Genomic DNA, 27,695 nt, shown 5'->3' with positions numbered 1-27,695 from the left:
CAAGACCCATATACCCATCATAAGACAAGAGCCTAGAAGAACAAATTTATTTCAGAGAGCTTCCACTATTCACTGGGTAGTTCAGTACACTGTGACTGTTATTGCTGGGCCAGGTGCTATTGGTGGCAAGCCTCAGTATACAGAATGTAATCTGTTTTTTGTTTGTTTGTTTGTCTGTTGGAAATACAAGAGTTGGAGTGATAGAAGCGTCTCCTGAGTTTTTCTTTCTTTTTTATTTCTTGGAATACAGTAGAATTATGCAAGGTTAGAATCCACACTGAAAATTCTTGATGGGTCGTGCACAGGAGAGCTCTGTGAATGCACATGAAGCTAAAGGAAGAGCAGAGATTCCAGCAGTTTGCAATGGCTGCGAGGGAAAGCTGCAAACACCAATAGAAAACAGCCCAGACGATCATGTGCACTGGACTCAGCAATATAGAGAGAGCTCTACAAATCCCTGGGTACACACCTCATGCCACAGTGTCTCCAGTGTGCAATAGGTGTAAAATTCAGTCTTGCTTTGGGCCACTTACCCACTTCTGGAATAGGGATACTTAGCCCATAGAGGTGCCATTGTCATATCTTAAAACAATGTAACTTAATTTACCTTAACAGTGGCTTACAGCAGGAAATTTGTCCATGTCTCAGACACGTTTGTTTTGAGTTTTGAGCAATGCTGGAAGACACTTTGAGACTTATGTGAATAAATTCATTTTGATTATTAAAAGAATATCACTATTTAAGGAAAGCGGGGATGGTATATCATGCTTTGAGTATTAAAATTTCTTTCAACAGGCTTAACATTAGAAGTTCATCTGGCCCTTCTGATGAGAACTAGTGTTATTACTTGCGTTATTATGAACACTCCAAGAGAGATGGTGGGGCCGTGGTCAATTTCCTTTCCTCTGCTTCGGTTTGAAATACCACTCATGAGCTGCTACTTACATTCTTGTCAGGGTGTGCTGTCATCCACTGTCCTCTCTAGAGGTCTGACAAATGAGGCCCTGAGGTGCATAAGCCTTTTCTGTTTGTGTGAGGTATCTAGGGTGTTTTACCCCTATAATACAAAGCTGGCATTATTAAACATATCTCCATTCTGCTCTTTCTTCTCTTTTCCTTTAAGCCCCCAAGAAGGTAATGATACTCAGGAGATTCTCACCTTCGTGATCTGCATCTCTGCAAGCATGAATTTTGTTTCCTAATAAAGTTGGAGTGCCATGTTTTTAAAGGCTCTAAGATGGCAATTTCATGTTTAAACTATGCATACACACAACAAAAATGCTAAAGATAAAAACTAGATGTGTTGTATGCCAGCAAATACCCAGGATTATACTATAAGAGAATCTGTTTCACAGGAATATAAACAATAGGAAAACAGGAGTCTTATTCCCTGTGGTCTTCACAGTGTCCACACTTAGCATGCATGGTCTGAGTTTTTAGTAATCACCAAATATATGGACCTATTAGTCAAATATTTTTCACCATAAAAAGATTCCTTCTCAATATTTGTAAACTAAGAATCACTAGAACAAGTTTCTCATCTTCTGGACCTTGCCATAGACATCTCTTTCTGGTGGTGATGTTAAAGATTTTACTTTTATATGGATGTATGTTTTGTGTGCATAAACATATGTATACCATAAGCATCCCTGGAGGTCACAGAGATCAAAGGGGGGTGTTGGATTCCCCAGAACTAGAATTACAATCAGATTTGAGAAGCTATATGGATGCTGAGATCTAAACTAAGGCCTTCTAGAAGAATACTAAGCTCTCTTAACCACAAAGCCACCTCTCCAGCCTCCCTGATTCCGGTGTTAATCTGTAATCATTTTTCTATAATAAATAACAACTATAAATATTTAGAAAGTAGCATTACTTTTCTTGAATTTTCCAAGGAACTCTGAAACTCATTGGTAAAATTTGTTTGTAAATTTAAAATTGTACATGGTAAAAGGCATTTTGTTCTTCAAAATTTTGGAGGCAACTGAAATATTAGTATAAAGTTTAAGGGACTTGGCTATAGATTTCACTTGTAATTTCTCAAAAAATAAGTTCCACGAAAATAAGTTTCATGAATCTGAAAGTAATTATCCGTAAACCAAGCACACCAGGAAAAAAAAAAACAGACAAGAAAACCAAAACAAACAAAAAACGTATAATATAAAAGAAAGAAAAATCAACACAGCTGAACAGTCTGGCAGTCAGTGTAGAGAATTCAGCAGTGTAACACAATGTTACAAATTGTCCAATAGATGTTCCTTTCATCCTCAAATACCTATTCACATTTGACATTGGAAATTCCTGTAAAAACAGAGTAGGTCTTAGTAAAGTTTCTGATTACATAGCCAGGAAGAAGCCTAACACCAAATCCTACTTGGGTTTAAAACTCTTAAGGACTGCATATCAGAGTCACATCAGTTGAACAGTGTGCTTCTGGTCTACTGAGACTTCTGAGTTTTTCAAGACAGTAAGTCTCATAACAGTGTTGTTTTGCTGTTGTTGCTGCTGTTGCTGTTGTTCCTGTTGTTTCTTTTCCAAACATTTTGTACAGTTAATGATACTTTCTCAAATATTTTGTGGAGTGAAGGAAAGCTGCCAAAATGTTTAGAGTTTTTAGTATGATTGAAATATACACCAGCAATTGGATCTGGACTATAATTCAAAGAAAAGAAAGAGAGACGCCACATAATCACTGTCATAATTGCAGCCCACACAGTTCTGATAGTGCAGCAAAGCCAACTTAAGTACCCAATTTTATGAAAATGAACTGTGTCCTACATTATTCAAATGTACTTCTAATTCAAGGAACATTTACCAGACTCTGTACAACAGTCTTCTCAAAAGTATATTTATCTTATAATTTCTATACTCTCAATGGTTTAAAAAAGGATTATTACATTGAAGTATAAGTGCTAATAAGAAACCACTCTACACAGTGAATAAGTAAAATTAATACAACAATTAGTAAAAGGCTAACAGGACTCACCCATACCTTTCTTATCCACAGGTCATCAATGTTTCTTAAATTAATAATTTCTGGATAGTATATTTAGTTGTTAAATGTTATTAATGAAATAATTTGTATGACAGGCATGACTCTCTGCTTTCTAATACAACAGAAAACATCTATCCTCACAAAGGTTGTATTCTAGAGGCAGAAAGGAAATAAGTAAATGCTAGAATGCCAGGAACAGTTCCAAAGAATAGAACAACAAAGAATAAGAGTGATAATTAGAAAAAAAATAGGCTGTTAGATAGCAAGTTCAAGAAGTAAAAAAAAAAAATTACTGACTAAAGAACACCAAGAATGAACTGAGAGAGGAGAAAATTGAACTAAGGCAGAACCCTTGAAACACAGGGGCTGGTGGATTTATAGGTAGAAACTATGCTGTGAATAGTGTATTTGATGAAATAAACACTCTGTGTATATGAAGGAGCATGGAGAAAAGGAATTATCAATGAAGTCAGAAAGAACTGCAGAGGATGAGGATGCAACCTGCAGACATGTAAAATTAGGCTCTGAATGAAAGGAAAAGTCCTGGGATATTATAAGTAAAGATGTGACATCAGCCACTCCCTTATTCTATCTCTCACTCAGGAGCTACTTGCCAAGAACAGTGATTAGCAGTCACAGAGATCTGAACAGAGGAAAGTAGAAGACAGGACTTCGTTGGATTTGCTGAATACTTTTTAGTCATATCAGAACTATATATAACCACTTATAGAACTTGAACTAGACTATGCCTTTAAAAGATCACATTCTAAAAGTAAGTCAACAATAATGTGAGTGATTGCCTTCCTTGGAGTTAGAGATAATTTCACATTAATGCTATGTTTGCTATAAAATGTAGGACAGAAAACATGATGAAATACAATTTTGTCCAGGATAATCCTATGGGTTTTAATCCTTTAAAGAGTTCTTATAAACTTTGCAAATGTAGCTTTAAATTATAAAAAGAAAGTTAAGGCCCTTTCTGTTTAGCTAGCATTTCAAGAATTTACATCTGTAAACTCATATTTACTATCAGAGTAGCACTGTTAGAAACATAAATTAATGAGTTCCATTTGCATTTGCCACACATATTCAACTAGTCCTACAAAGTGTTGGCCTATTTTGCTTTCTGTTGTTGTAATGTACAAAGGCCAAAATCAACAGGGGGAGGAACGTTGTTTAGCTTACACTTCACTTCCATAATACAGCCCAACAGAAGTCAGGGCAGAAACTCAAGAAGGAACTTGGAGGAAAAACTAATGGCTTGGTTCCAACTATCATTTTTTTAATGCTTAAGACAACCTGTGCAAAGGTGGTACCAACCCCACTAGGCTGAGCACTCCTCCATCAGTCAGCAATTAAGAAAATGCCTCACAGACCAGTCTAATGGAGCTACTCCATCAATTGAGGGTACCTTTTTCCCAGGTATCCTGAGTTGTCCTCAAGTTGACCAAAAACCATCACAAGTGCCAAGCTCTCTTGGACAGCTATATCATACCTCCTTCTTTCTCCTTAAAGCTAAAATATTATTGCAGAAGAGAAAAGAGAAAAGCTTTAAGAGACAAAGGTATGGGGTAGTAGATATCTGCAGTGGACCAGTTATTTATGGTGTGATAGTACCATTGTTCATCTGAAATCACAGAGGCTGTAATTACATGCACAAGACCACCATGAGATCAAACTTGGCAAAATTCCAACAAGAGTGACAGGCACATGAAGTTCTATTCTAACTGAGGGATATATTGGCAACTGGTGACTGCTGAGTGAGGGAAAGTCAGTTTTCCACATGGATATAGCACCTGAGAGGCAACCTACAAGAGATGGCGCTACTACACCCACACACATACATACAACATAAAGTGGGTTGGTGTGATTTTTAAAAAGCAGAGGACATAAAGTCAGGAAAGAATGGTAGTGAGGAGCCATTGACAAGATAATGGGATAGAGGGAAGGGGAGGTAGATTTAATAAAAACATATTATATACATGGTATAAAATTCTTCAACAATTTTTAAAAGTTTTTAGCAAAATGCTGAATCATAATAACATAACCTTTAAAATAAAAAAGAGAAAAGGCACTGTATATTTTAAGGGTAAGCTATACATTACAGATGGAGAAATGTGTAAAAGGGGAGAGCTGACACATTAGGTATTTTACTATACCAATAGCAAGAGACAATTGAGCTTCTCTTAGAGCAATGAGTACTGTGCACATGGTGGTTACTTCTATATCTGTACAGGGTCCTGGAATCTAACTCTACTCAAATGCTTCATTTTTCTCCTACAAGCATTCTCAGTCAAAATGTATACTAAATTGAAATTTTCAATATGAAGTCAATAGAGCCCTAAAATATAAAACGCATACCCCCATCTAGTAATCAAAATGCATTGAGGCATCAGTGATTCTACTTGCAGGTGGGCGATGGGACATGACACAGCTTTCTTATGAAGTACAGGCACATTTCAAGGGAAAGCTGCAGGGAGCTCCCACCCTTTCCCACAAGGCTGGTTGTAACTCATGTAGTACATTTTTCTGTGTTGTTCTTCACCACACATGTCATATGAACTCAGTCTACAGTACTCAGGAATGTGATTACACATTCAAAAGCCAAAACCAGATGCCCCTTCCAGCCACGATGAAAGAAAACTTTCAAGAATTGATAAAAGCAGTGTTGTGTACATGTGACCAGAGCATGGCTAAGGGTCTCCTAAAAGAGAAAATCCAAGGGAATGTGTCAAAACTTAGCTTAGTAAAGAATTGGCCATACCAATTCTAAATAAAATCTGACAAGCTAAACTAGTAGCTAACAAGATTGAGTGGCCAAGAAGTGATGGCTCTGTTGATTAGTTGCTTGTGGTATGGGCATGAAGATCTGAATTCCATTCCCAGAACCCACTTTAAAAACAAACAAGCATGGTGTGGAGGCATCTGCCTTGTAAACCTAGTACCAGTAAGTGGAAACAGAAGGATCTCTGGAACTGACTGGCCAGCCCGTCTAACCAAGCAGTGACAGTAAGTTCTGTCAGAGAGTCCGTCGTCTCAAAAACTAAACCATAAAAACACTGAATAGTACACCTGATTTCCACCTCACACATTCATATGAATGCACTCACAAGTGCACAGGTGTATGCACACACACCCATAACACAAGACAAGTTTGGCCACACATCCACATGAAAGGAGTAAAACTGTTTTATAAAAACTGCTATAGGACACTATTGTCTGCTACCTTTCACTATTTCTACACAAAAGCTTTTCTCCACAAAGGAAAAAAATCATTTATTTTTCAATGTTAGAAAAAAATAAGTGTCTATGAACTCACTGAGTCCTTACAGCAGAATATCCAAAAGATTCTAAAATTTTCTGGGTTGGGTGATGGGATTTTAACATTAATTTTTATAGAAATTCAGTTATAATGCTGTTTTGACTTTAACTGTAAATATCAAATTTAACAAATTTTCTCCTCATAGTTTTCAACTATAGTTTGTTATTTCTCTTGCAATTATATATTTCTTTGCATTTATAAAAAAAATTTTAGCCTTAGAGTACATTATACCAAACAAGAATCATAAAGCTGATTTTAGATAATAATTTCAACATTGTTTTCAAAGCCACAGCTATATTCTAAAATGCAGCTGACCAAATATTTGCATGCAAGAATAAATAAACAACCATATATCACTGCAAAGATGTTTTGCCTTTCTTATGTGCATAATCTAAGTTGCTTAAAGAGAATAAATAATAAATCTCAGTCAAAAATAACATTTGTTTTTGTTTTTAGGTGTTGGGACATTTCCTTAAAAGAATAAATTATAAATCTGTACATCACACAAAATGATACAGACTTCCCACATTAACTGCAATCCCAATAAAATCCACAAGTAATCAACAACTTTTAGAACGAAGTCAATTCTCACAAAATTCTCTCTGACAGGACACGTGGATGCCTCTTTACAAATGGTAATTCACTTCGTCTTCATACACTAATACATATAAGACTTCTAATTTTGTAGCTGAGAGGGAAAAAAAAGCTCATGTTCCCAACTCTGGTTCTCATTTGGGTTGTTGCACCAGAGCTTCGTGACTCCAGAGTGAAAATGCTCCTACTCCATAACTGTAATTTTGCCACAGCTATGAATCTTAATGCAAACATCTGTGCTTTCTCATGGTCTTAGGCAACCCCTGTAAAAGGATCATTCAACAACCTCTCCCATTCCCAAAGTAGTCATGACTCACAGGTTGAGAACCATTTCTCTACTACTTGTTAAAACTTTTGTGATATCTCTGGAGCTAGAAAAGAATAAATGCAGACTGATAAGAAAAATATAAGATATAAATTTGCATATACATGGAGAGCATCACAAAAAATATTATGCTTTTCAATCTCATAATTCACTTTTATTTGTAATTCGTGAATTGAAAAGCACCTCTTCTAATAATAGGTAAGTGATATGCTAGACTCAATAATAGAAAAATGAATTTTGATAAAGTAGCTTGATTAAGAACAAGGAAATAGCAAAATCAAAGAAGAGATTGGGTAAAATGCTATTTCCCATATTTTCCTTATTTTTGAGAATTTCACATGTATATGAAATTTGATAACACATGCCTCCCTCAATACTTCCTGGCCTCATCTTCATAATCCCCCCTCAAACTTTTCAATGTTCTGTTTCAATTTCATCTTTGTTTTTGTTTGTTTGTTTTAATAACCCACTAAATTCAGTTAGTGGCCCCTTAGCACAGAGTAAGGGCCATCCATTGGAGCACACGAAGCCTACCAGTTTTGAGAAAAAACATAGAATCATTTTTTTATTCATTTTACACTTCTCAAGAAAAACTGAAGCAAAAGTTTACAAGGAATGGTAAAGAAATGGTCTTTGTACCAGGGTGAACATTATATATTTCATAAGACATGTGGGAGGGTGTAAAACTTATCTGAAGACAAAGATTTATTTATTTCAGTTCATCAAAGCCACAATTATACAACTCTGGTGATTAAAGCTACTTTGTATGTTAACCTGGGAAAGATACAATGCTCAATGGTCCTCAGTTAAGTAAGTTTCTCCAATGATTTCAGTATGAAATAACATATCAGCTTGGAATACTAAGGAGGAAACAGCTTTGATCTCTTCAAATTACAGCACTTAGTTATAAAATTACAACACTTGGTTATCCTCATCATGACTCCTTTCCCTAAACAGTTATTATACTGCTTAGATACCGAATGATGTCTGTAGCTTCATTTTTAATTTCCCAAGTGAAATATATGAAATGGTTATCGTCCGTACTCATTCACTTCCACCCTCCTAAGAGTCATATTCTATGAAAGACTTCCTCAGTGCAGATGGAACACAGATAAGATTTTGTAAAATACAATTTACATTTGTATTTTGTAACCTGAGACATTTTGCAGAGAACTCAGAACAATATTGTTTTTGAAATAAATTCTAAGATCATGAAATTATACCAATTTTGGAGGTCAAGAAATGAGACAAAGACAGAATGTGCAGTTTCCATAGTGTCTGGTTTTTAGCATAAAGAATCACACCTCCAAATTTCATCATTAGCCTTATGGCAGTGGGATCCCACTACACCCCAAGTAGGTTGATCATTTTCTGGAAGAAGTAAAGTCTGAAAAGGTAGGCTCATTGTGGAGGAGCGTCAGACTTAGAGACTCAGATCTATAGGTGCTGTGTTAACTGCTCTGAGGGTTTTTGTTTGTTTGTTTGTTTTTGCTGTTTAGTTTAGTTTAGTTTTGTTGTATCCTGATTTTATCCTGAATAGAATCCAGAATCTGAACCTGTTAAAAGGCAGGCAGTACTGGGGCTAAAACTATGGAAAATAATTCTGAGTCTGTACATAGAACAAGAGGAAAGGTTAAACACTGTAAACAGAAATGTGATTTGAGAAAAATGAACAAGAGAATCACCTAATTTTTTTGGAATAACACAAACTTTAATTTATCTCTAAAACTGGAACCAATTTAAGGAATACGTAAAAAGAATGAAATAAAAATAAAACTGTCTCTACATGCCTCCTGCACCTTCCTTTTGTGGAACAGACAAAAAGTACCTGAGCCTCCAAGGGTGGCATGCACCATTGAAACTCACTAAAGGGTACTCTTTTGTAAGCTCTCTTTAAGAGTTCTATAAGACCTACACAGTAACAACCAGAGAGATAATTCTCACAGATATCTGGAAAAGAGAGTGCATAAGAATCATTTTTAAGTCTATTAAAATATTTAGAAATGGCAATCAAAATTCAGCCTTCTAAATAGAAGGAGAAAAATGTGTAGTTTCCAGCCCACCCGAGTCTTCCTATCCACTTCAGGAAACAAAACTGAGAATCATTGAAAACTCAGACATTTCACAAGCACAGACTACCCCAGAAGGCTCACCTATACTATGACTGCTGATTGATGTCTCTTCTCAACACTTACCCAGAGATCATTTTACTTAGTCTACCATGTTTGCCTTTCAAAAGAAAAATTACAAGACACATTGTTCAGAAAGGCACACACAATATATATGAAATAACATCAAAACTGGAATCAGATACAGCAATGTCAGAATTAACATAACAGGAATTTTTTTATATGTCTGATTACCCTGCTTAAAATTTTAACTAAAAAGTACAGTATGGAAGCACAGATGAATAATGAATAACAAATATAAAATAGTCACTGAAAAAAAAAACATGTTATAGACCAATAACCCTAACAGAGATATGGTGTAACTTTATAAAGATGTCAAATGCATAAATATAGCAAGGGAAAGAATCTCAGCTGAAGCAATGATAATAAAAGCTACCCAGACTAAAAAGCAAAGAGTACAAAAGAACTTAACAAAAAGGGAAAACCTTGAATTTGGTGCAGTGGTATAGAATTTGTATAGTAGCATGCAGTAGGCTCAAGGTTGGGAGGTCCAATGCACCCCAGAAACCACCAGGTAACACAAAAAATAGAAAAGAATATTTAAGAACTATGGGAAAGATTGTGTTTAGGTAGTTATGTTGGTGAGACTTCATAAGTTTAGCTTCTGACATTCCCACAAGACATAATAACATAGCAACAACCTGTTCCTCTGGCTCTGACATTCTTTCCTGCCCCATGTTGCCGACATCAACTAAATATTAAATACAAATAAATTGGGGAATAATGTGACCAAAAATCTCTAATTCATGATCCTAACTAATAAGTGTAAAATACACAAGGCAATAGCACTGTAACTTCAAGAATGAATTGATGAGTCACTAATGCTTTTGGGTACTTAATCAATAAAACCTCCATCAAAACTAGTCACATACAGCAAGTATATATGTTATATAATTTCCACCTAAGAAAATGGAACAAGATGAGCAACATAAATTCAAGTGAGAAAAACAAAGCAAAGAAAAAGGCAACAAAATAATAATAAAAACAAGAAATAATAAACAAGAAATAAAGAAGTTAAAACAGATTATCACTGTAGATGAAATTAGGTTCTCTGTAAACCTCAAGAAGAATTATAAGCTTCTAGGTAAGAGGATAAAGAATATTTTCAAATTACGAAAATTACTCATAGTAATGAAAGGAGATCTATTATGGCAGCCATGGGCATCAATACCAAGGAAGTATTCTAAAACTCTCTGAACTGGAACCTAGCTGAAATAGGCTGATTTCCTGAGAAACACGAACCTCACATGGAAGAACTAATGGGGCTGAGAAAACAAATATCCAACATAAGAAAACTGATAATTTCCCAAATGTCTGTAAGTTCTCTGAGAAATGAGAACAAAGAGAATACTTTTTACCTCATTATGTGAAACTACATCACTACAGCACCCAAACTAGAGAAAAAAATTAAAGACTATAGACTATTGTTCTTCATAAAATGTCAAAAAGATCAAAAAAGTAGCTGTAGATCAAACCACATGATTTATGAAAATAACTGTGCACTATCATTAAATATAATATTTCCCAAATTTCTTTCAAGAATTAAATGCCAATAAACATAATCACTCCAATTTGCTCAAAGAAAACAGAAAGGGGAAGGTTATAGTAGTGCACACATTTCAACCCAAGCCCTGGAAATGGAGGGTCAGAAAGATCTCTGTATCAAAACTAGCCTAGTCTACAAGGAGAATCATGACCAGCTAGAGTGACACAGTCGAAAGTCATTTGTCATTTAAGAAATATTTCAGCATAATAAATACAAGAAATATTCCTCAAATTGACAAAAGAGTATTTAGAAAATCTGTAGCAGATATCATACTTCACAGTGACACACTCATAGATTTCCAACTACAATTAGAAGTAAAGCAATGGGATTCTTTTTCAGCACTGTTTTTCTAGTCCTAGATAACGTAATAAAGATGAAAAGAGAAAGTATAGAGACCTGCAGGTTCTACTGTTTAACCATAACTGATATGATCATCTAGGTCTTTTTTTCTTCTTTTATTGAATATTTTCTTTATTTAAATTTCAAATGTTATCCCCTTTACAGGTCTCCCCTCCGGAACCCCCTATCCCATACCTTGCCTCTATGAGGGTGCTCCCCCATTCACTCACCGACTCCTGCCTTCCACCCTGGCATTCCCCTACACTGGATCATGAAACCCCCCCAGGCCCAAAGGCCGCTCCTCCCACATATGTCCAACAAGGCCATTCTCTGCCACATACGCGGCTAGAGCCATGGGTCCCTCCATGTGTACTCTTTGGTTGGTGGTCCAGTCCCTTGGAGCTCTGGGTCATCTGGCCAGTTGACACTGTTGCTCCCCCCCACCCCCCAGGGATTGCAACCCCCCTCAGCTCTTCAGTCCCTTCTCCAACTCCTCCATCTGTGACCACACACTCAGTTCAATGGTTGGCTGCGAGGTCTCAATCAAAGAAAACAGAAAACAAAACTTGGAAGTCAGAAGGGATTAATGCATATTCCAAGATACAAACTTTACATAAAAAGTCAATCAATTTCCTAAAAATAAACAGTAATCTTTTTAAAACTATGAATATCTAAAGAACTATAAAAAATAATTTCCCTAAATGAAAAAAGGCATCCAGGTTTATGGAGGGCAAGCACACTCAACATTGTCCAGATGTTAGTCATCTCAACTCACTCTATAAAGCTTATACAGTCTCAGGGAAGTGCTCTGTGCATGCTGAGAGAGAGTTCCAACAGAGACAAACAAGTGTTTCAATTCAAAATGTACTATAATGATTTAGTGATTTATATCTAAACTCAACTAAACAAGAGAAGGTGGATAAATACAAATACTACCTTCATTTTATGGCATTGCTGCATAGGAAAATTTTGTCTACTCCTGTACAGCTCCTTAAAGGTGTACCTCGAAAATTATCACAAAGCAAGCATAAAGTTCTTGACCTATTTAAACCTTAACAGCTTTAAGGTAATTTAATCATTTGTTATTATTTAACATTTGAGGGGCTTACCAAAACGACCAAAATAGTATAACTTTCAAATTTGTCATCCATTGATTTCTCCACAGAAAATCTGAAATGTTTTGCAAGGAGATACAAAAGTGGCTTTGCAGTTAAGAGTGTTTACAGAGGGCTGAGTTCAAACCCCAACACCTATGCCTGTCAGCTCAGAAAGCTAGCACCAGCCACAAGGTATCTCATAGCTGGCCCCTTCTAGCTTCTGTGATTACCCTCACACACAGGTGAGAATTATATAACAATGGTAATAATTAATAATAATAGAAGTAACAAAAACAACGTAAATCTTTCATAATGTTTCCTGAGAATTTTTCTGAATGGTTTTGCAAATGCTATCATGACTGACTCATAGCTCATGGGACAGCCACCCCCAAAACAGTTTTTCTTAGAAGGAAAAGAGCCTTTTGACTGACAAAGTTTAAAGTACTGAAGATTAGATTGATAGTGCTTTGAAAACTTAAGAATCTATGGCTCTAAGCTCTGATTTAATGATGGATTTTTTCCTAATAAGTTATCTTTGAAGCATATGGTCAGGAAACCATGGATTTCTGTTGAATGGACACTGTGTGCTGTGTGTCTACATCCACTCAAAGCAGTCTCCTCTTAATATGGCCTGAGTTTACCTGCTGTTACAGCCAGAGGGAACAGACAAGTTTTAACTCTCCAAAGTGCTTGATATATGAGCAATAGGCCAGAAATGAACTCTTTTTTAGGACAAACAAAAAGACCCACTAGAAATTTCCATTAAGACATAGAACACTGCAGGTTATGCCAATGAAAAAATGTGCAAAAATTATAGAAATTCCATGTTATCAAATGACAGGAAATCATAATGAAAGACACTTTGGTATATTACTTCAAAAGTACATTAACAACCATAATTATTTACAAATTACAAATGCACACATGTATATAAATTCATACGGTGCTATGCCAGGATGTTATTTGCACCTGCTCCATGATTTTTTTTCAGTTACTGTCAATGACTGTCTTTTATGCTTCTCAAGTGAAAAATGGGGAACTGAAACATAGAGAGAGCTTCATAAGAAGCCAGATCCTGGGGGTAAAAATCAGAATGTCCTCATTCCAGAACACACCTGCAGAATTACTCTACTGTCAAAGCTATACCATGTAGACTGTAAATACATATGTCCCATTGACTATTCATGGAAACTATTCCAGAAAAGCTTAAATCATTTTCAATCCTGTATGCTTTGAATTCTTTAAAGAATCTTACTCTGATGCAAATATAGGCACAAACGATATCTATTGTACCATAATAGTACCATTCCAGAAGTGTGGAGCAGTGTATCTATGAAATTATATACACTAAGTAAATTCCAGTTAAATATGGGTCGCAATATTTCTGACAAAGTGACAACGTGACCTGACAGTATTCAGGCCAACGAATGTCTAATGCTATCACAGCTGCAGCATCATTGTAATTATTTATCAAACATTAAATTAATACATATTCTACTATATATGGTTCACAAAAAAATCCAAAGGTCTAGAAATTCTACATAAGTACCAAAGTATAAGCAAAAATGAAAGCAAAAGAATTTTGAATAAACTTTTAGAAAAAAAATTACATCAATGTCCACATATTTAGATATGGTAGACTAAGTACATGGTGTTGAAGAAGTGTATTTATTTGACTCATTTATTTTCTTCATGACTTATTTTCACTCAAGAAGAGTCCAGTTTGAAGTTTTATATAGTCAGACTACAACAATATTTGGCAAGAAAAGAAAATATGAGTCTCACAGATGATAGCTGTGGATATTTGGGTTAGATAAATATGAAATTTAATTCAATTCACTTTTTTCTCCCCAAGTTGCTCAACAACTTTACTAAGTAAAAATAACAGCCTTTTCTTTCTGAATGGACTTTTTAAAAATGGTACAACACAAGTGTACAATGCAAAAGCTTTAAGTTCATTTACATCTTAAAAGCTAACAGTAAATAAGGGACCTATTTAAAGTTTCATGTGGCACCATGATATGCTCAAAATACAAAAGAGATTTGAGGAGTAATTTCTCACAGCTCGTTGTCATATTAGCTAGAATTTCACAGAAGAATCTCTTCTACACTATTGTTCTTAATATTTAATAGATTCTTCAGATTAACAGTTGTGGTTATTTCAGACTTGAAGTGTTATGTTGTAAAATCAGTCATTGGAAGCAGGGAGTAGAAACAGGAAGGGCAGAAGAGAAGGATGGGAGAATTCTATTGATGTTCTTATATGACACCCTTCACAAAACTAGAAAATCAAATTTGGGTTACAAAAGTAAATTAGCTTAGAAAACTGTTCATGAACTTACGAAGCAAGATTCTGCAAAAAATAGAAGTTAATGAAACTTTTCTATGACATCCATACATCCAATAAGTAAATATTTATCTTTGCATAGTTAATTAATACATGGCAATGTACAAAAACTGTATTGTCATTATGTAGTCTCACAATTCACTCTTCAAATAACAAATCATAATAACACAAATTAAAATATTTATATAGCCAAAGGGTTAAGACTACAGTAATTGAAAAAGTCACAAATGAGTATTTATCCCAAATATAAAACCTGGAAATATCATGAGATTGCATTGTATTTAGTACTGTGTCACAGATGATTCGAATAAACACATGTGCAGCAGTCCAGCATCTTTAAATATATCTGTATAAAATATCTGTATTTGTAGACATATGTGCTCATTAACACATGGGCATGGGTATCACACATAAACAAAATACATAAAATCACATTGTATAACTCTATGCTGTTATATCCCAAAAATTAAGTTAGAATTTGTGTCAATAACAGTTCTGTACATCCCTTAATAGTCAGAAATCAGTTCTGTTTATACTATACAAAGACAGAGAAACAAAATATAAGTTACCAAATACGATGACTGACAGATCAAGAATCAGAGTGATAATTAGCAAAATACAATTGGAAAAGCTTCTACAATGACTTTCACTTTTAAAACTCGAAGTTCCAGATGTGATAGGGGGTTTCTAGAGGGGAAACCGGGAAAAGTTATAACATTTGAAATGTAAATAAATAAAATATCCAATTAAAAACCCTAAAGTTCATCTATTAGATACATAACACAACATAATCTCTATTAGAAAACACTCTAACAAAAAAAGTCAGTCAGGCAGAGTATATGACTGGGATATTTCTCTGAATTAATTTTCTTGAACAGGAAGTCAAGGGTTTTTTTCTCTAAGCTAAAGTACTAACCATAAAGTTTAGGACTGAAATGGATTGTCCTTGCCAGGAGAATTGGATGTTTCTGCTCAAATAAAGCTTCCCATTCCCTGCAGTCACTATTGTCTAATCATCCTTTGACCCAACAATAGAAAACATTGCCACTCCATTCACAGAGGAAGAAAGTAGGTCACCCTTTAGAGTTTGAACTTTGTTTTACAACATAGCGATTGCTAGAATTCTTAACCCAGTTGATCTAACAACAGTCTGCTTAAATAAACTTGGTTTATTTTTACCTGGAAAACATCTGTTTCTAAAATTCTTGTTCCAAATACCACGATTCCATTGGTATCGACTATCGACCTCTCACTTCTATCGAGGGGTTTTGTGATTTTCTTCTTACAATCAACAATCATTGTCACAGTTTTCTTCTCCACGCTGATTGCAACCCGGTGCCACCTGTAAAAAAAAAAAAAAAAAAAAAAAAAAAAAAAAACGGAGCAATTCTTTTGTAAGCTTCAAAGGCTCTGGCTGCCAAATCGACAGACCTATTAGAACATGAGCCTTAAATGTCAACGGTGAGCTGAAACGGTACAAAAACAGAGACACGCTTGTGCCTCAGTAGTTTAGCTAGTGACAATTTACTGTTTACCCAGGACAGCATCAGATACTCAAAAGGACACAGTTTCCTAAGATGAGAGGAAGGATTAGGCACCTGTGCTGATGAGCATGGCCCATCCTCTGCTTCACTTTGTGCCGCAGAAACAAAAGATTAATCTCACTGTTTTCTGATGAGCACATTTGACAGAGATTGCGATGGATATGGGTAAGCAATAGTTTCTCTGTGAGTAAACGCTGTCTTCCAAAGTGGAATTCCACGAGAAAAACTTCTGCTCCGGTGATCCCCTGAGAGTGGATATAAAAGGGTCTGTCTCCTGAATGGCTGCTCCATCTGGAGCAGCTGAATGTTCTAATTGTAAAACACAATGTGCTACTCTGTCCTGAGCTCCATTTATTTCAAGTGTTTTCATGTTCTTTTTCCACTTTAATTTCAAGACAGTTATAGATCACCACCATGGGCAGGATCCAAAACTGAGACATAATATCTTTCCTTCTTTTCCAAGGCTGGCAAGAGGAGGAAACACTGAGAGAAAGCAGAGTCAGTGCATGTGTGGAGTGGGAGGCTCAGTTCACTCTGCAGCTACTGCCCCAGCTAATTCAGGGTGGTGATGACAGGCTTAGAAAGAGGAACGTGGCCAGCCCTTGGAAGCATGCATACTCTCCCTGAATCCTACAAAGGGTTTTATTAACAATGTCTGGTGCTAACAGAAACCACTAAGTGAAATTCACTTGGATTTTTTAAGCAACTGTGGTTTATATTTTCTTCCAAATCAAAGTGCTAGATTAATATTCCAGAAGTGTCTAAGAGTAGATCCATAAAATAAAATACCAAGAAACTTGCCTGAGCATTCCCAAATGTCTGTTTCATGATATTTGGCATGGCTAGTGGTGACAACCAAGTACATTTCCATACATACTTTATCTTTGGTATTTCCACTAGCACATTCAACTAGCAAAAGCTTGAATTGAGCAAAGACTTATATAAGGAGCCTTGGAGCAACATCATACACTGGGAATAAAATTTACACATATTTTATGCCAAGAAGGCTGTGTGCTAACTTAAACCATTCCTTGTCTTGAGGGATGTGCTTCTCATTAGCAGGATATAAAAATAATTTTAATTGATAAAAATCTCATCTGAACACTAAACTTGATTGGTTTTAATTATTTTCAATTGTCCTAATAATAAGATGACAAAAATCATACAATTAGGTAAAGCATGCAAAATAATAATAGTTTAAATAACACTAGATTAAGCAAGTTTTGCATGCTTACTTGCTCCTTTTCTCTCATGGAATTTTACCATCAATAAAACATCACAAAATTTTATGGTGAAACAAAAGTTGGTGATTCTTGGTTTAGGAGAAGCCATCATCTCTCTAGCTATACTACTAGTTGGTCTGTACTTCTGTGCATTTGTGACCATAGCAACCATCAAAACATGAATGAAGGGGTTGGGACGATAGCCTAGTCAATAAGATGTCTGCTACACAATCAAGATTCGACTCCAGTTGCTAGCTACTTGTAAACAAGTGGACATGGAAGCATGCACCTATAATTCCAGTGTTAAGATGGCAGAGAAAGGTGTCTGTCTGGTATTTTATGGCTAGCCAGTCTAGCCTAATCTTCAAGATAAAACTCTATACCACTCTGAGACCCTGACTCAAAAAAAAAAATGCAGACAAATGGCTGGAACTAGAAAATATCATCCAGAGTGACCCAAAAGGACACACATGGCATTTACTCACTGATAAGTGGATAGTAGCCATAAAGTACAGAATACCCAAGATACACCCCCACAAGCCCATAAAAGTTAAACAAGAAGAAATGCCCAAGCAGGAATGCTTGAATCTCACTTAGAAGGGGAAACAAAGTAGTCATGGGAGAGGGAAAGAAGGACCTGGGTAGGAGAAGGGAGGTGGAGTGTAACAAGGCAAGGCCAAGATCAGGTGTGGAGAAAGATAGGAGAGGGGTCCAGAGAGCCAGGAGAAAAAAATGCAAATCTGCAACTCTTGGGCATTGGGGGGAGTCTCTAGGAAATGCCAGAAACCTGGTATGAGACATCCAGGAATCAATGCAGGTGACCTTAGCTGAGATGCCTAACAGCAGGGATATGGATCCTGAAGAGGTCATCCCTTGTAGCCAGGCAGGACCTCCAGTGAAGGGATAAGGGCATAAGGGCAACAGCCCAACCACAAAACTTTTAACCCAGAATTCGTCCTGACTACAAGAAATGCAGGGACAAAGATGGAGCAGAGATTGAGGGGATGGCTAACTAATAAGATAGCCGGATTTGAGACCCATCACATGGGCAAGAACCAATCCCTGACACTATTAATGATACTCTGTTATGCTTACAGTCAGGAGTCTAACATAACTATCCTGGGAGAGGTTCTACTCAGTAGCCATCTGAAACAGATGCAGATACCCACAGCCAAACATTGAACAGAGATCAGGGATCCTTATGGAAGAGTTGGGGGGAGGATTAAAAGCCCTGAAAAGGATAAGAATCCCACAGGAAGACCAACAGAGTCAACTAACCTTTACCCCTGAAAGCTCTCAGAGATTGAGCCACCAATCAAAGAGCATTTGAGGGTTGGATGTGAGGGTCAGCACATACGTAGCAGACATACAGCTCAGTCTCCATGTGGATGTGCCAATAACTGGAAAAGAGGCTCTCCTCTAAAGCTATAACCTTACTGTGGAACCTGTTCTGCAACAGAGCTGCCATGTAGAGCCTCAGTGGGAGAGGATATGCCTAATCTTGGGCCAGAGTGGGCAGATACTCAGGGGGGTCACTGAAGGGAAAGTGTGAGAGGAAAGAGACTTTGTGAGAGGCGACCAGGAGAGGGGAACAATGTTTGGAATGTCATTCATAAATCAATCAGTCAATCAATCAATCGATCGATCAATCAATCAATAAAGCAGATGGCTACTGAGGACCAATACCCAAGTTTGTCCTAGTTATCTTATGACCTCCACATGCACATGCCTTCAAGTGCATACTCACACATGCACCATCCCACTCACATCAACATGCACAAAGGTCCGTCATTTCTGTCCCCCATATTTCTCTCTCTCTCTCTCTCTCTCTCTCTCTCTCTCTCTCTCTCTCTCTCTCTCTCTCTCTCTGCACACACCACACACACACACACACACAGAGAGAGAGACACACGCAGACACACACACCACATGAATAAGTAAAATATAAGTAAGATCAAAACCTAGCAACTACCCTCAGAGCGGCTAATCTCTACTCTGTCTCCTAGAAACCTTCTGGTGCTCTCGCACCCCAACTCCTGGAAGTTTTGCTTTGTGACACCCTGTAGCTGATCACATCCTTTCTTCCTGCAAACACACTCTCTAGGAAGACTCTTCTCTTCACATTCTCACTCAAACAGGCACTTGTTCCTTTACTTTTCTCCTAGAAATCTCTTCATAAGACACTTACACTCTGAAATACCACACCACACAGTGCAGTTCTTCCATTGATGCAGAAGGGGTTGGAGGAGTGAGGAGGTGGGCAGAAATGATGTAAATATAGTACTTCAGTACCTATGCATGAAGTTCTTAAAAAATAGCAACACATACACCTTCCTGAAAGTTAAGAAAAAATGAGAACTACATTTTATATTTGTTTGTTTGAGCTACTTATGTTCCTAGGATCCTAACACAACTTTCTGGAGAAGCTTAGTTTTCCCTAAGACTGACACACTGAGAGTTTTGTCATCCTACCAAAGACAAAATGAATGTTTATTTTTATATCTATACTGCCTTCAACCCCTATAACCAGATGCCATATATCTAGTAAGGCTGACTTTAGAGTTCTACATTCAATATTAAAACATCATCTAATATTACACATATTTGCTTGGAGTTAATGAGTCTCTAAGTAAAAGGAAATGATTACAACATGAACTATGGTTCAGAATCTCCAGGAGTGAGAAGAGCACAGTAGGAGCTTCATTTCAAATGCCACCTCTGTCACTTTCAAGTCATTTGAACTTCTCGTGCTTCAGCTCCAATAATCTATAAGCTTATTTACACGAGTTAGCAGTGTATTAAGTGCTTAAAGCAGTACACAGCATATGCCAAATGTATAGCTCTCTTATAATACACAATATTAGTACTACTGTCACAAATACTTAAGTCCACGGGCTGGAGAAATGAGTCAGTGATTAAGAAAACTTGCTGCTCTTGCAAAAAACACAAGTTCTAGAACCCTCAATGAGAAGCTCATTATTCTAATTTCAAGGTCCCCAGTGCCCTCTTATGACTTCCATATATACTCTACTGGTATACATACAGAAAACCAGGCACACACAGCTACACATAAATAAAAATAAAATATGTATTTCCTATCAGGCCATTTATTTGCTTAGAATGGTTAAATGAGGTCACACCTCACCCAGAATTGAACCCCAAGTTGTTCTAAACACTACAATGTGATCTGCCTCTGGGCCCCCTGACAGTTTGTACCCTCCTCATGCTCTGCTCCAGCCTTGCTTTTCACAATGTCTGGATCAGGATCATTGCCTTTGCTTCCTTTCTAGCTAAAGCAGTATGCATGCAAGTCTCAGCACAATGTGCCTTCCATCCCCCCACCCCCATGCTAATTCAGTGTTGTTGTTTAGTTGGCTGATTTTCAATTTTTGAAACACTTATTCATCTATTGATTGAGGAAAACACACATTTTGGGTGCATGGTGAGGTAAGGAAACAACATGTGGGAGTTGGTTCTCTCCTTCCACCATGTCGGCCCAAGGGATTGAACCCAGATGGACATGCATGGCTCAAGCGCCTTTAACCCACTGGACCATGAGAAGACTTGACCTCGAATTCTGTTCTGAAAATGGACTTCTCTCTTCTCATTTTTTTTAAAATTCACCACCAATTAGTTTCCTCTTCTCGTTACTGTCCTGCTTTTCTGTCTCATTCATACAGGTTTGTTCGTTTCTTACAATTTTCCCCACTTAATTTCCCAGACTGTGACGTAGACTACATCAACGTTGGGGGTGTTGGGGTGTTTTCTTTTGGTGTTTTCCGTCCATAGCCACTAGAAAAGATGCTTCACAAAGACTGTCGAATGAGTAATAGAAATCATTTTCAGCATGGTTTCCATATTTGGTCACTGTGTGACTTACTTGCCATCAGCGATGTTAACTGTTGAGAAGAGAGGATAGTTTTCCGGAGTGGGTTTCCCAGTGTGGTCTTCAAATAGGAAAACGGGTGATCTCCCAACCTCAACGCCAAGTTGCTGAATGCCATGCTCATTATAGAGAGACAAGAGGAAAGCTTGAGTTCCTTTTTTGGGTTTTATTGTAAATAGTATTGAAAAATCTTGTGGAAAAATTCCTCCTGAAAAGACAAAAATGAGTTAAAAATTACAGATTTCCAAACTGTTCCTATATCACTTTATCTGAACCATCTATGGGGCCCTGATAACTAAATTCAAGTGGAAAACAGTTAAATGAGTAGTGTGATTATAGAGGGAGCCATATGACTATCAAGATTGCTCTTATGTTAATCCAAGTTAACCCTGAAAGCTGTTTATTTAAAGCGAAATGATTTTGAGAAACTGAGCCCACAGTCAGAAAAGACTATCACGATAGCAGTACAATTTTCAATACCACAGAGCACTTTTTAAAACTTGTTTCAATTCTCATTTTAGATGTATTTTATTTTTTAATTATGTGTACATGAGCAGACAGGAAATGTGGGGTATGTGAGTGCAGGTACCTAAGGAGGGTAGAGGTGTCAGATAACCCTGAAGATGGAATTACAGGTGGCTGTGAATTGCCCAATGAAGATGCCAGGTACAGAGTTTGAGTCCTTAAGAACAGTGTGAACTCTTAACCACTGAGTCAACCTGAAGGTGTTATTTCATTCTTTAAAATATGTGTAGCTGTGTGTGTGTATGTGTGTGGAGCCATGACAGCAGGTGTCTGTGGAGGCCAGTGCAGTCACATTATCTGGAACTATAGATTCTTGCATTATGGCCCACCTGACATGGGCATTGGGAGCTAAACTCCATTCCCTTGCAGGAGCAGTCAGTCCTGCAAGTCCTAACTGCAGAGGAATCTCTCAAGCCCCTGAAACCATCTTATTTAACCAACCTATTGATATCAGTGTTGCATTTCACAACATGGTCTACACTGTTCCTGTACATGTTCATTGTGAAAAGGCACTATAATAAGGTAATACAAAAATCATTATTTTTAACATCCCTCTAAATACTTAGAAGATTTTGATCACATAATTCAGTTTCATTATTAAAAAGCATGCCACTGAAAAATCAGAGTTATTAGGTATGAATGCATACTGTCATGTTTGTTTTCTCTTTCTATGATGTTATCTCAAGTACCTAGAGCATCACCTGCTCTACATGTGTGCTTACTAAGCATTTGCTAAATTACTATGGAAACATTATATACTAAGTTATAGATCTTACTTTTTAAAGTAGCAATATATATGATATATAACCACTAATTATATAAGATATTATATATATATGTATATATTTATACATATACTATGATATCATGTAGGAGAATTTTATTACTTCAGTTAAAATATGGTCTGTTCACAAAAAGAAGATGCCTTTATTATAGATTATATTGGGGCCAATATCAAGAGCTTTCATATTTAATCCATTCATTCTTAATTCAATTACAAGTTGTAATGTAAAGTGATTTTTAAAAAGGCATTATAAATATGACTATCACAGGTACAAATTCCAAAGATGACACAGATAGGCAGTTCCATTGCTGTTAATTATGAGAAGATGCTTCTTTGTGAAGATACTACATTTAAAGTTCATTAAAGCACTATTTACTATGGCAAAAACCTTTTTAAAATACATTGGAATGACTGCAGCTGGCTCAGTGAACATCATTCAAAAGGGAACTCTGAATCTGCTGAGAATAATAGTGAAAGGAAGACGTTTCCTGGGTGGGAAGCCTTTAAATTTATTCAAAAAGGAACACTGACAGGCAGTATGGCTGTGTTTTTGTTGTTGTTGTTGTTGTTGTTGTTTGCTTGCTTGTTTGTTTACCCTGCACATATATGCACAAACTAGGTGAGTGAGAACTAATACAGTCTCTCAGTTAACTTGAGGTCTAGGGCAGCTGGGATGACACAATAGGTTAGAGACTTACTGCCAACCATGATAGTCAGAGTTCAATACCAAGGGCTCAGATGGTGAAAAAAGAGAACCAACACTTACAAATTGTCCTCTGTCTCACAAACAGAGGGGGAGGGAGGGAGGGAGGGAGGGAGGGAGGGAGGGAGGGAGGGAGGAAGGGAGGGAGGGAAGGAGGCACACACAGAGATACACAAATACACATACACACACACAATTCTGCAACACTATACTAGTCTTTCTTCCTGATAATGATGGCTGTTATCATGATGCCTGTTGAAGTATCTGATCCTCTGGCTGTGTTCAACGCACCACTTTTTAAATAATGCTCACTAATTTGATATTTATAGTGATATATTATTGCTATTTTAAATTACCATGTATACAATAGCTGCAGAAAGTTTTCTCCAAGAAGAAATTTCTGTGAATTACCTAGCATAAGATTTTTTTATCTGAAATAAAACCCTTATCATAGGAGTCTCTTATCTGAAATATCATTGCAAGAACCATTGGCAGAGTACAATAATGCTAACTGGAGTAAAAACATTCACACAGATAAATTCTGTTAACTGGAGTGGAAGAACATTCCACAAGCATACATTATACTAATTCTCTATGAAGAAAATATCAAACAACAAATTAATTAAATTAACTATTATGACCTTGAGATAATGAGCCAATTATAAAATACTATAAACTATATCTTATTTACTATTTCTAAAATATTCACATATTTGTTTTATTTTCTATGCAATTTTTTTCTGATTAGATATAGAAGCTATACATGTAAATGATAAGTAAAAGTAACTTTACTATTATTTAAGTTTTTTTAAATTAAATTTCAAAGTATGGCATGGACTTAATATGTTAAAGACTTTCAACCATTAACTTTTCAGTACAAAAAATATGCATTATAATGTTTTGTGTTGATAGATTGCTTTTCTTCAGCAAAAATTAATGCAAATCAGAAAATACAACAGAAATTTTAATGAATCCCAAGTTAAACATGTTTTGAAAATACTTCAGAACAGGGTGCGGTGGTTTTATCAGGTGGCTCTGACAGAAAGGTCATTAGTTTGAGAACTAGCCTAAACTACAGAGGGAGACCTGCATAACAAGAAAGAAGGAAGGGGGTGTTGCTAGGGACACACAGACAGAGTGAGGAAGAGAAAGAAGTAGAGAGAAAGAAAGAAAGATTAAATAAATAAAACAAAGAAGGCAAAGAAAGAAGAGAGAGAGAGAGAGAGAGAGAGAGAGAGAGAGGGAAAAGAAGGAAGAAGGTAAGGAGGTAATATCTTATGAATATAATATTTTCCTTTTTATATTGAATTCCTTTATCATATTTTCTGACTTTTAAAAACTGAAGCATAGAGTCAGAAGTGAGCTCTTCAGATAGTGAAAGAACAGACAATATGGAACACTGAAATGTTAACTTTTGGGGACGATTATAAAATATAAAAATGAAGTCTGATCATATATGAAATATTGATATTGCACCACTTTGCATCACCATAATTAAACATAATTGGTTATGCTAAATAACATCTATGAAGCTCAGTTTACCTCTCTGTTAAATAGGAACAAAAGCACAAGTTAAAGAAAGGCTAAATAACTGGCATATATCAAGCCCATGCATGTGTGATGGGCTACCTGCTTAGTCAATGTGATATCAGGAATTTTCATTTCTGCCCTCAATGATCTTTTTGTATATTATTATTATTTCAAAAGATTTTATATCATTGGAGCAAATTGTCTCTCATAGGAAAAAAAAAAAAACTCCCAGAAATTCATCAAGATCACATGAAAATTTTCCAGGCAAAGTCTTAAAAAATCTCTAATACAAGAATTCTGAGTATGTGTGAGATATGACTAGCTGTACGTTTCAGTTATTATTTTACTACTGAGAAGAGACACCATGAGCAAGGGAACTTACAATGAAAAGTAATTAGTTGCTTACAGTTTCAGTTAGCCCGTGAACATTCTGGAAATTAGCATAGTGTCAGATAGTGTCAGATAGACAGGACACTGGAACAGTAGTTAAAAGCTCACATCTGATCCATAACTTGGAAGGAGAGAGAGGGAAACTAGGGCTGGTGTGGGCTTTTAAACTTTAAAGTCTACTCCCAGTAACACACGTCTTCTAGCAAGGCCACACCTGCTCCAACAAGGCCATACTTCCCAAGCCTTCCTAAACACACCTTCATTAATTGGGAAACAACCATTCAGATATTTATAGAGGCCATTTATATGCAAATTACCACACTGTATTCAATTTTATATAAGAATAATGTGTAAAAAATTCAAAACAGACTTTTACCAATAAAACATGTATCTTTGAAAGTAAGTAGTTCTAGTAATGGTAGGACAGCGTGCACTGTTTGTCTTAATCTACATGACTGTTAAATTATCAATCATTAATTGTAACAGTTTCCTTCAATCCCCACACCATGAATATGGAATAGTCATAAAATACTGCATTCTATTTATTCTATTTATTTATTTATTTATTTATTCTATTTATTTATTCTATTTATTCTATTGAATACATGATGAATTGTTTAATTTCTAAAAACAAGCATATTACTGTTATCAGATTAAATCAGACTGGCAGTTAGATATTTTCATCAAATCATTGGTGATTTCAATTTCTTTGGGTTTTGTTATATGAAAAATTATATCTCATACTGTAACTTGATATTATATAGCACAGTGGAAACAGTATTAAGCAAATAAAGAATAGAAGTTGTATTAACCACAGCATCAATAGCAACAGGGGCAAAGAGAATATGAACTTACCTGGAAATAGCTGCTTTGTTGGGGCACTGATTTGTGCTTCCTCTCTAACTCTATAAGCAATATCTGGATCTTTAGAATTCTTTCTGCTTGTGCAAAATCCTGTTGTTTTAGATATTCCCACTGGAGAATTGTGAAAATCTAATGCTTTTAGTATATCAACTGGAGCAGCTGAAAAACAAGCAAAAAAATTAAAATAATTGACAGTTTAACTTTTTTTTAGTTTCAGTATTTTAATTATTAAATTTTCTTGACAATTCTATATATTGTATTAAGCAATGCATTCTGATTAACATTTCCTCATACTTCTTTTATCCCCTATTCCTATCAAGCCGCCTTCATCCCTACCAGTCTCTTTCTCCAATTTTGTGACCTGTTTAGTTTAACCAGAGACAATTCTATGACTACAAGTTTGAACTATATCCATTGTAGCTAGTTTAGTCATTGGTGAATACACTATTACAGGCAACATTCTTCTCATCCTGAATCTATCAGTAATAAATATTCCATAATGTGCATTTTAAATCTGTCATATTATGAAGTTCCTTATTCTAAGAATTTTAAGTAACATCACGAGTTTTCTCAAAATAACAAAGTAGCATATAACTACAAAATTCCAAAAGCTACATATCCAAAGAATTCAAAGTGTGCCCACTCTGGCATTATTCATTGTAGCAAAATTCTGAAACAAAGTAAGAATTAAATGAATGAAGAGCATGTGATATATATGATAAGAATTTTATTCAGTCATTAAAAGTAGTGAAGTTCCAATCTGTGAAATCATCTAACTACTTCTATTGTGGGTTACCAAATACAATGACTGCAAACAAACATTTTGAAGGTTCATTACATGGAACAAACCACAAAGACAAAGACATATATGATTGCTTTGGACTTTAAAAAAAATTTCTGGTCCAAGACAACGCATTCATGTCTCTGAGTCAATACATGAACCAAGGTGGAGTAGCACTTATTACAAATGAAGGTTAGAGCCCAGCATGTCAATATACTTATGATAAATTGACTTCTTTCTGTCGTCAAAATAAATGTTCCAATTAGCCTATTTCCTGGCCAATGTTATTCATCATGCCTGAGATATATAGTCCTTAAAATGCTTAGATTCTAACCGGGTCAGTGCTAAAATGTTTTGGTAACTAAGTAAAAAGTCATGTCTACTTTCACGTGTCTACAAAACTGCTGTTTCGTTCATTTATGACTGAAAATTATCTCTAATATGGTGGGTTAACAGGAACTGCCACCATAGTGCACTTCATAGTATATTATTTATGCAAGGACTTGGTGCGAAGGAAATTGGGATTGATTCTAGAAACAAGAAGCCAGCATCATAATATCATTTCTCAAAAAGAGACCCACCAGCTTCTGGCTCCTTGAGAATTATAATTTCAATAAATATTTACTTATAATGATACTCCAATTCTCACAGAATTTATCAATGAGTAACTGAATGAGAATTGTGGGAAATATGCACATGATTCATTCCTTA

At 36.0% G+C, this 27,695-nt stretch overlaps 1 protein-coding gene across 2 annotated transcripts in view; it reads right to left on the bottom strand.

The window, feature by feature from the left end:
* Col11a1 (collagen type XI alpha 1 chain) overlaps positions 1 to 27,695 on the bottom strand; it is a 175,536-nt gene that overhangs the window by 126,281 nt on the left and 21,560 nt on the right. For both annotated transcript variants that reach the window (XM_076933160.1, XM_034499909.2), the window contains exons 2-4: positions 26,195 to 26,362; positions 21,402 to 21,615; positions 15,934 to 16,096 (exon numbers count right to left, since the gene is read on the bottom strand). In XM_076933160.1, coding sequence (XP_076789275.1) covers positions 15,934 to 16,096; positions 21,402 to 21,615; positions 26,195 to 26,362 — 545 coding nt within the window. The remainder of the gene's footprint in view (positions 1 to 15,933; positions 16,097 to 21,401; positions 21,616 to 26,194; positions 26,363 to 27,695) is intronic.

The sequence above is a fragment of the Arvicanthis niloticus genome, chromosome 4 (genome assembly GCF_011762505.2).
Source record: "Arvicanthis niloticus isolate mArvNil1 chromosome 4, mArvNil1.pat.X, whole genome shotgun sequence".
NCBI classification, from domain to species: Eukaryota; Metazoa; Chordata; class Mammalia; order Rodentia; family Muridae; genus Arvicanthis; species Arvicanthis niloticus.
This window is presented reverse-complemented; position numbering and strand designations above follow the sequence as displayed.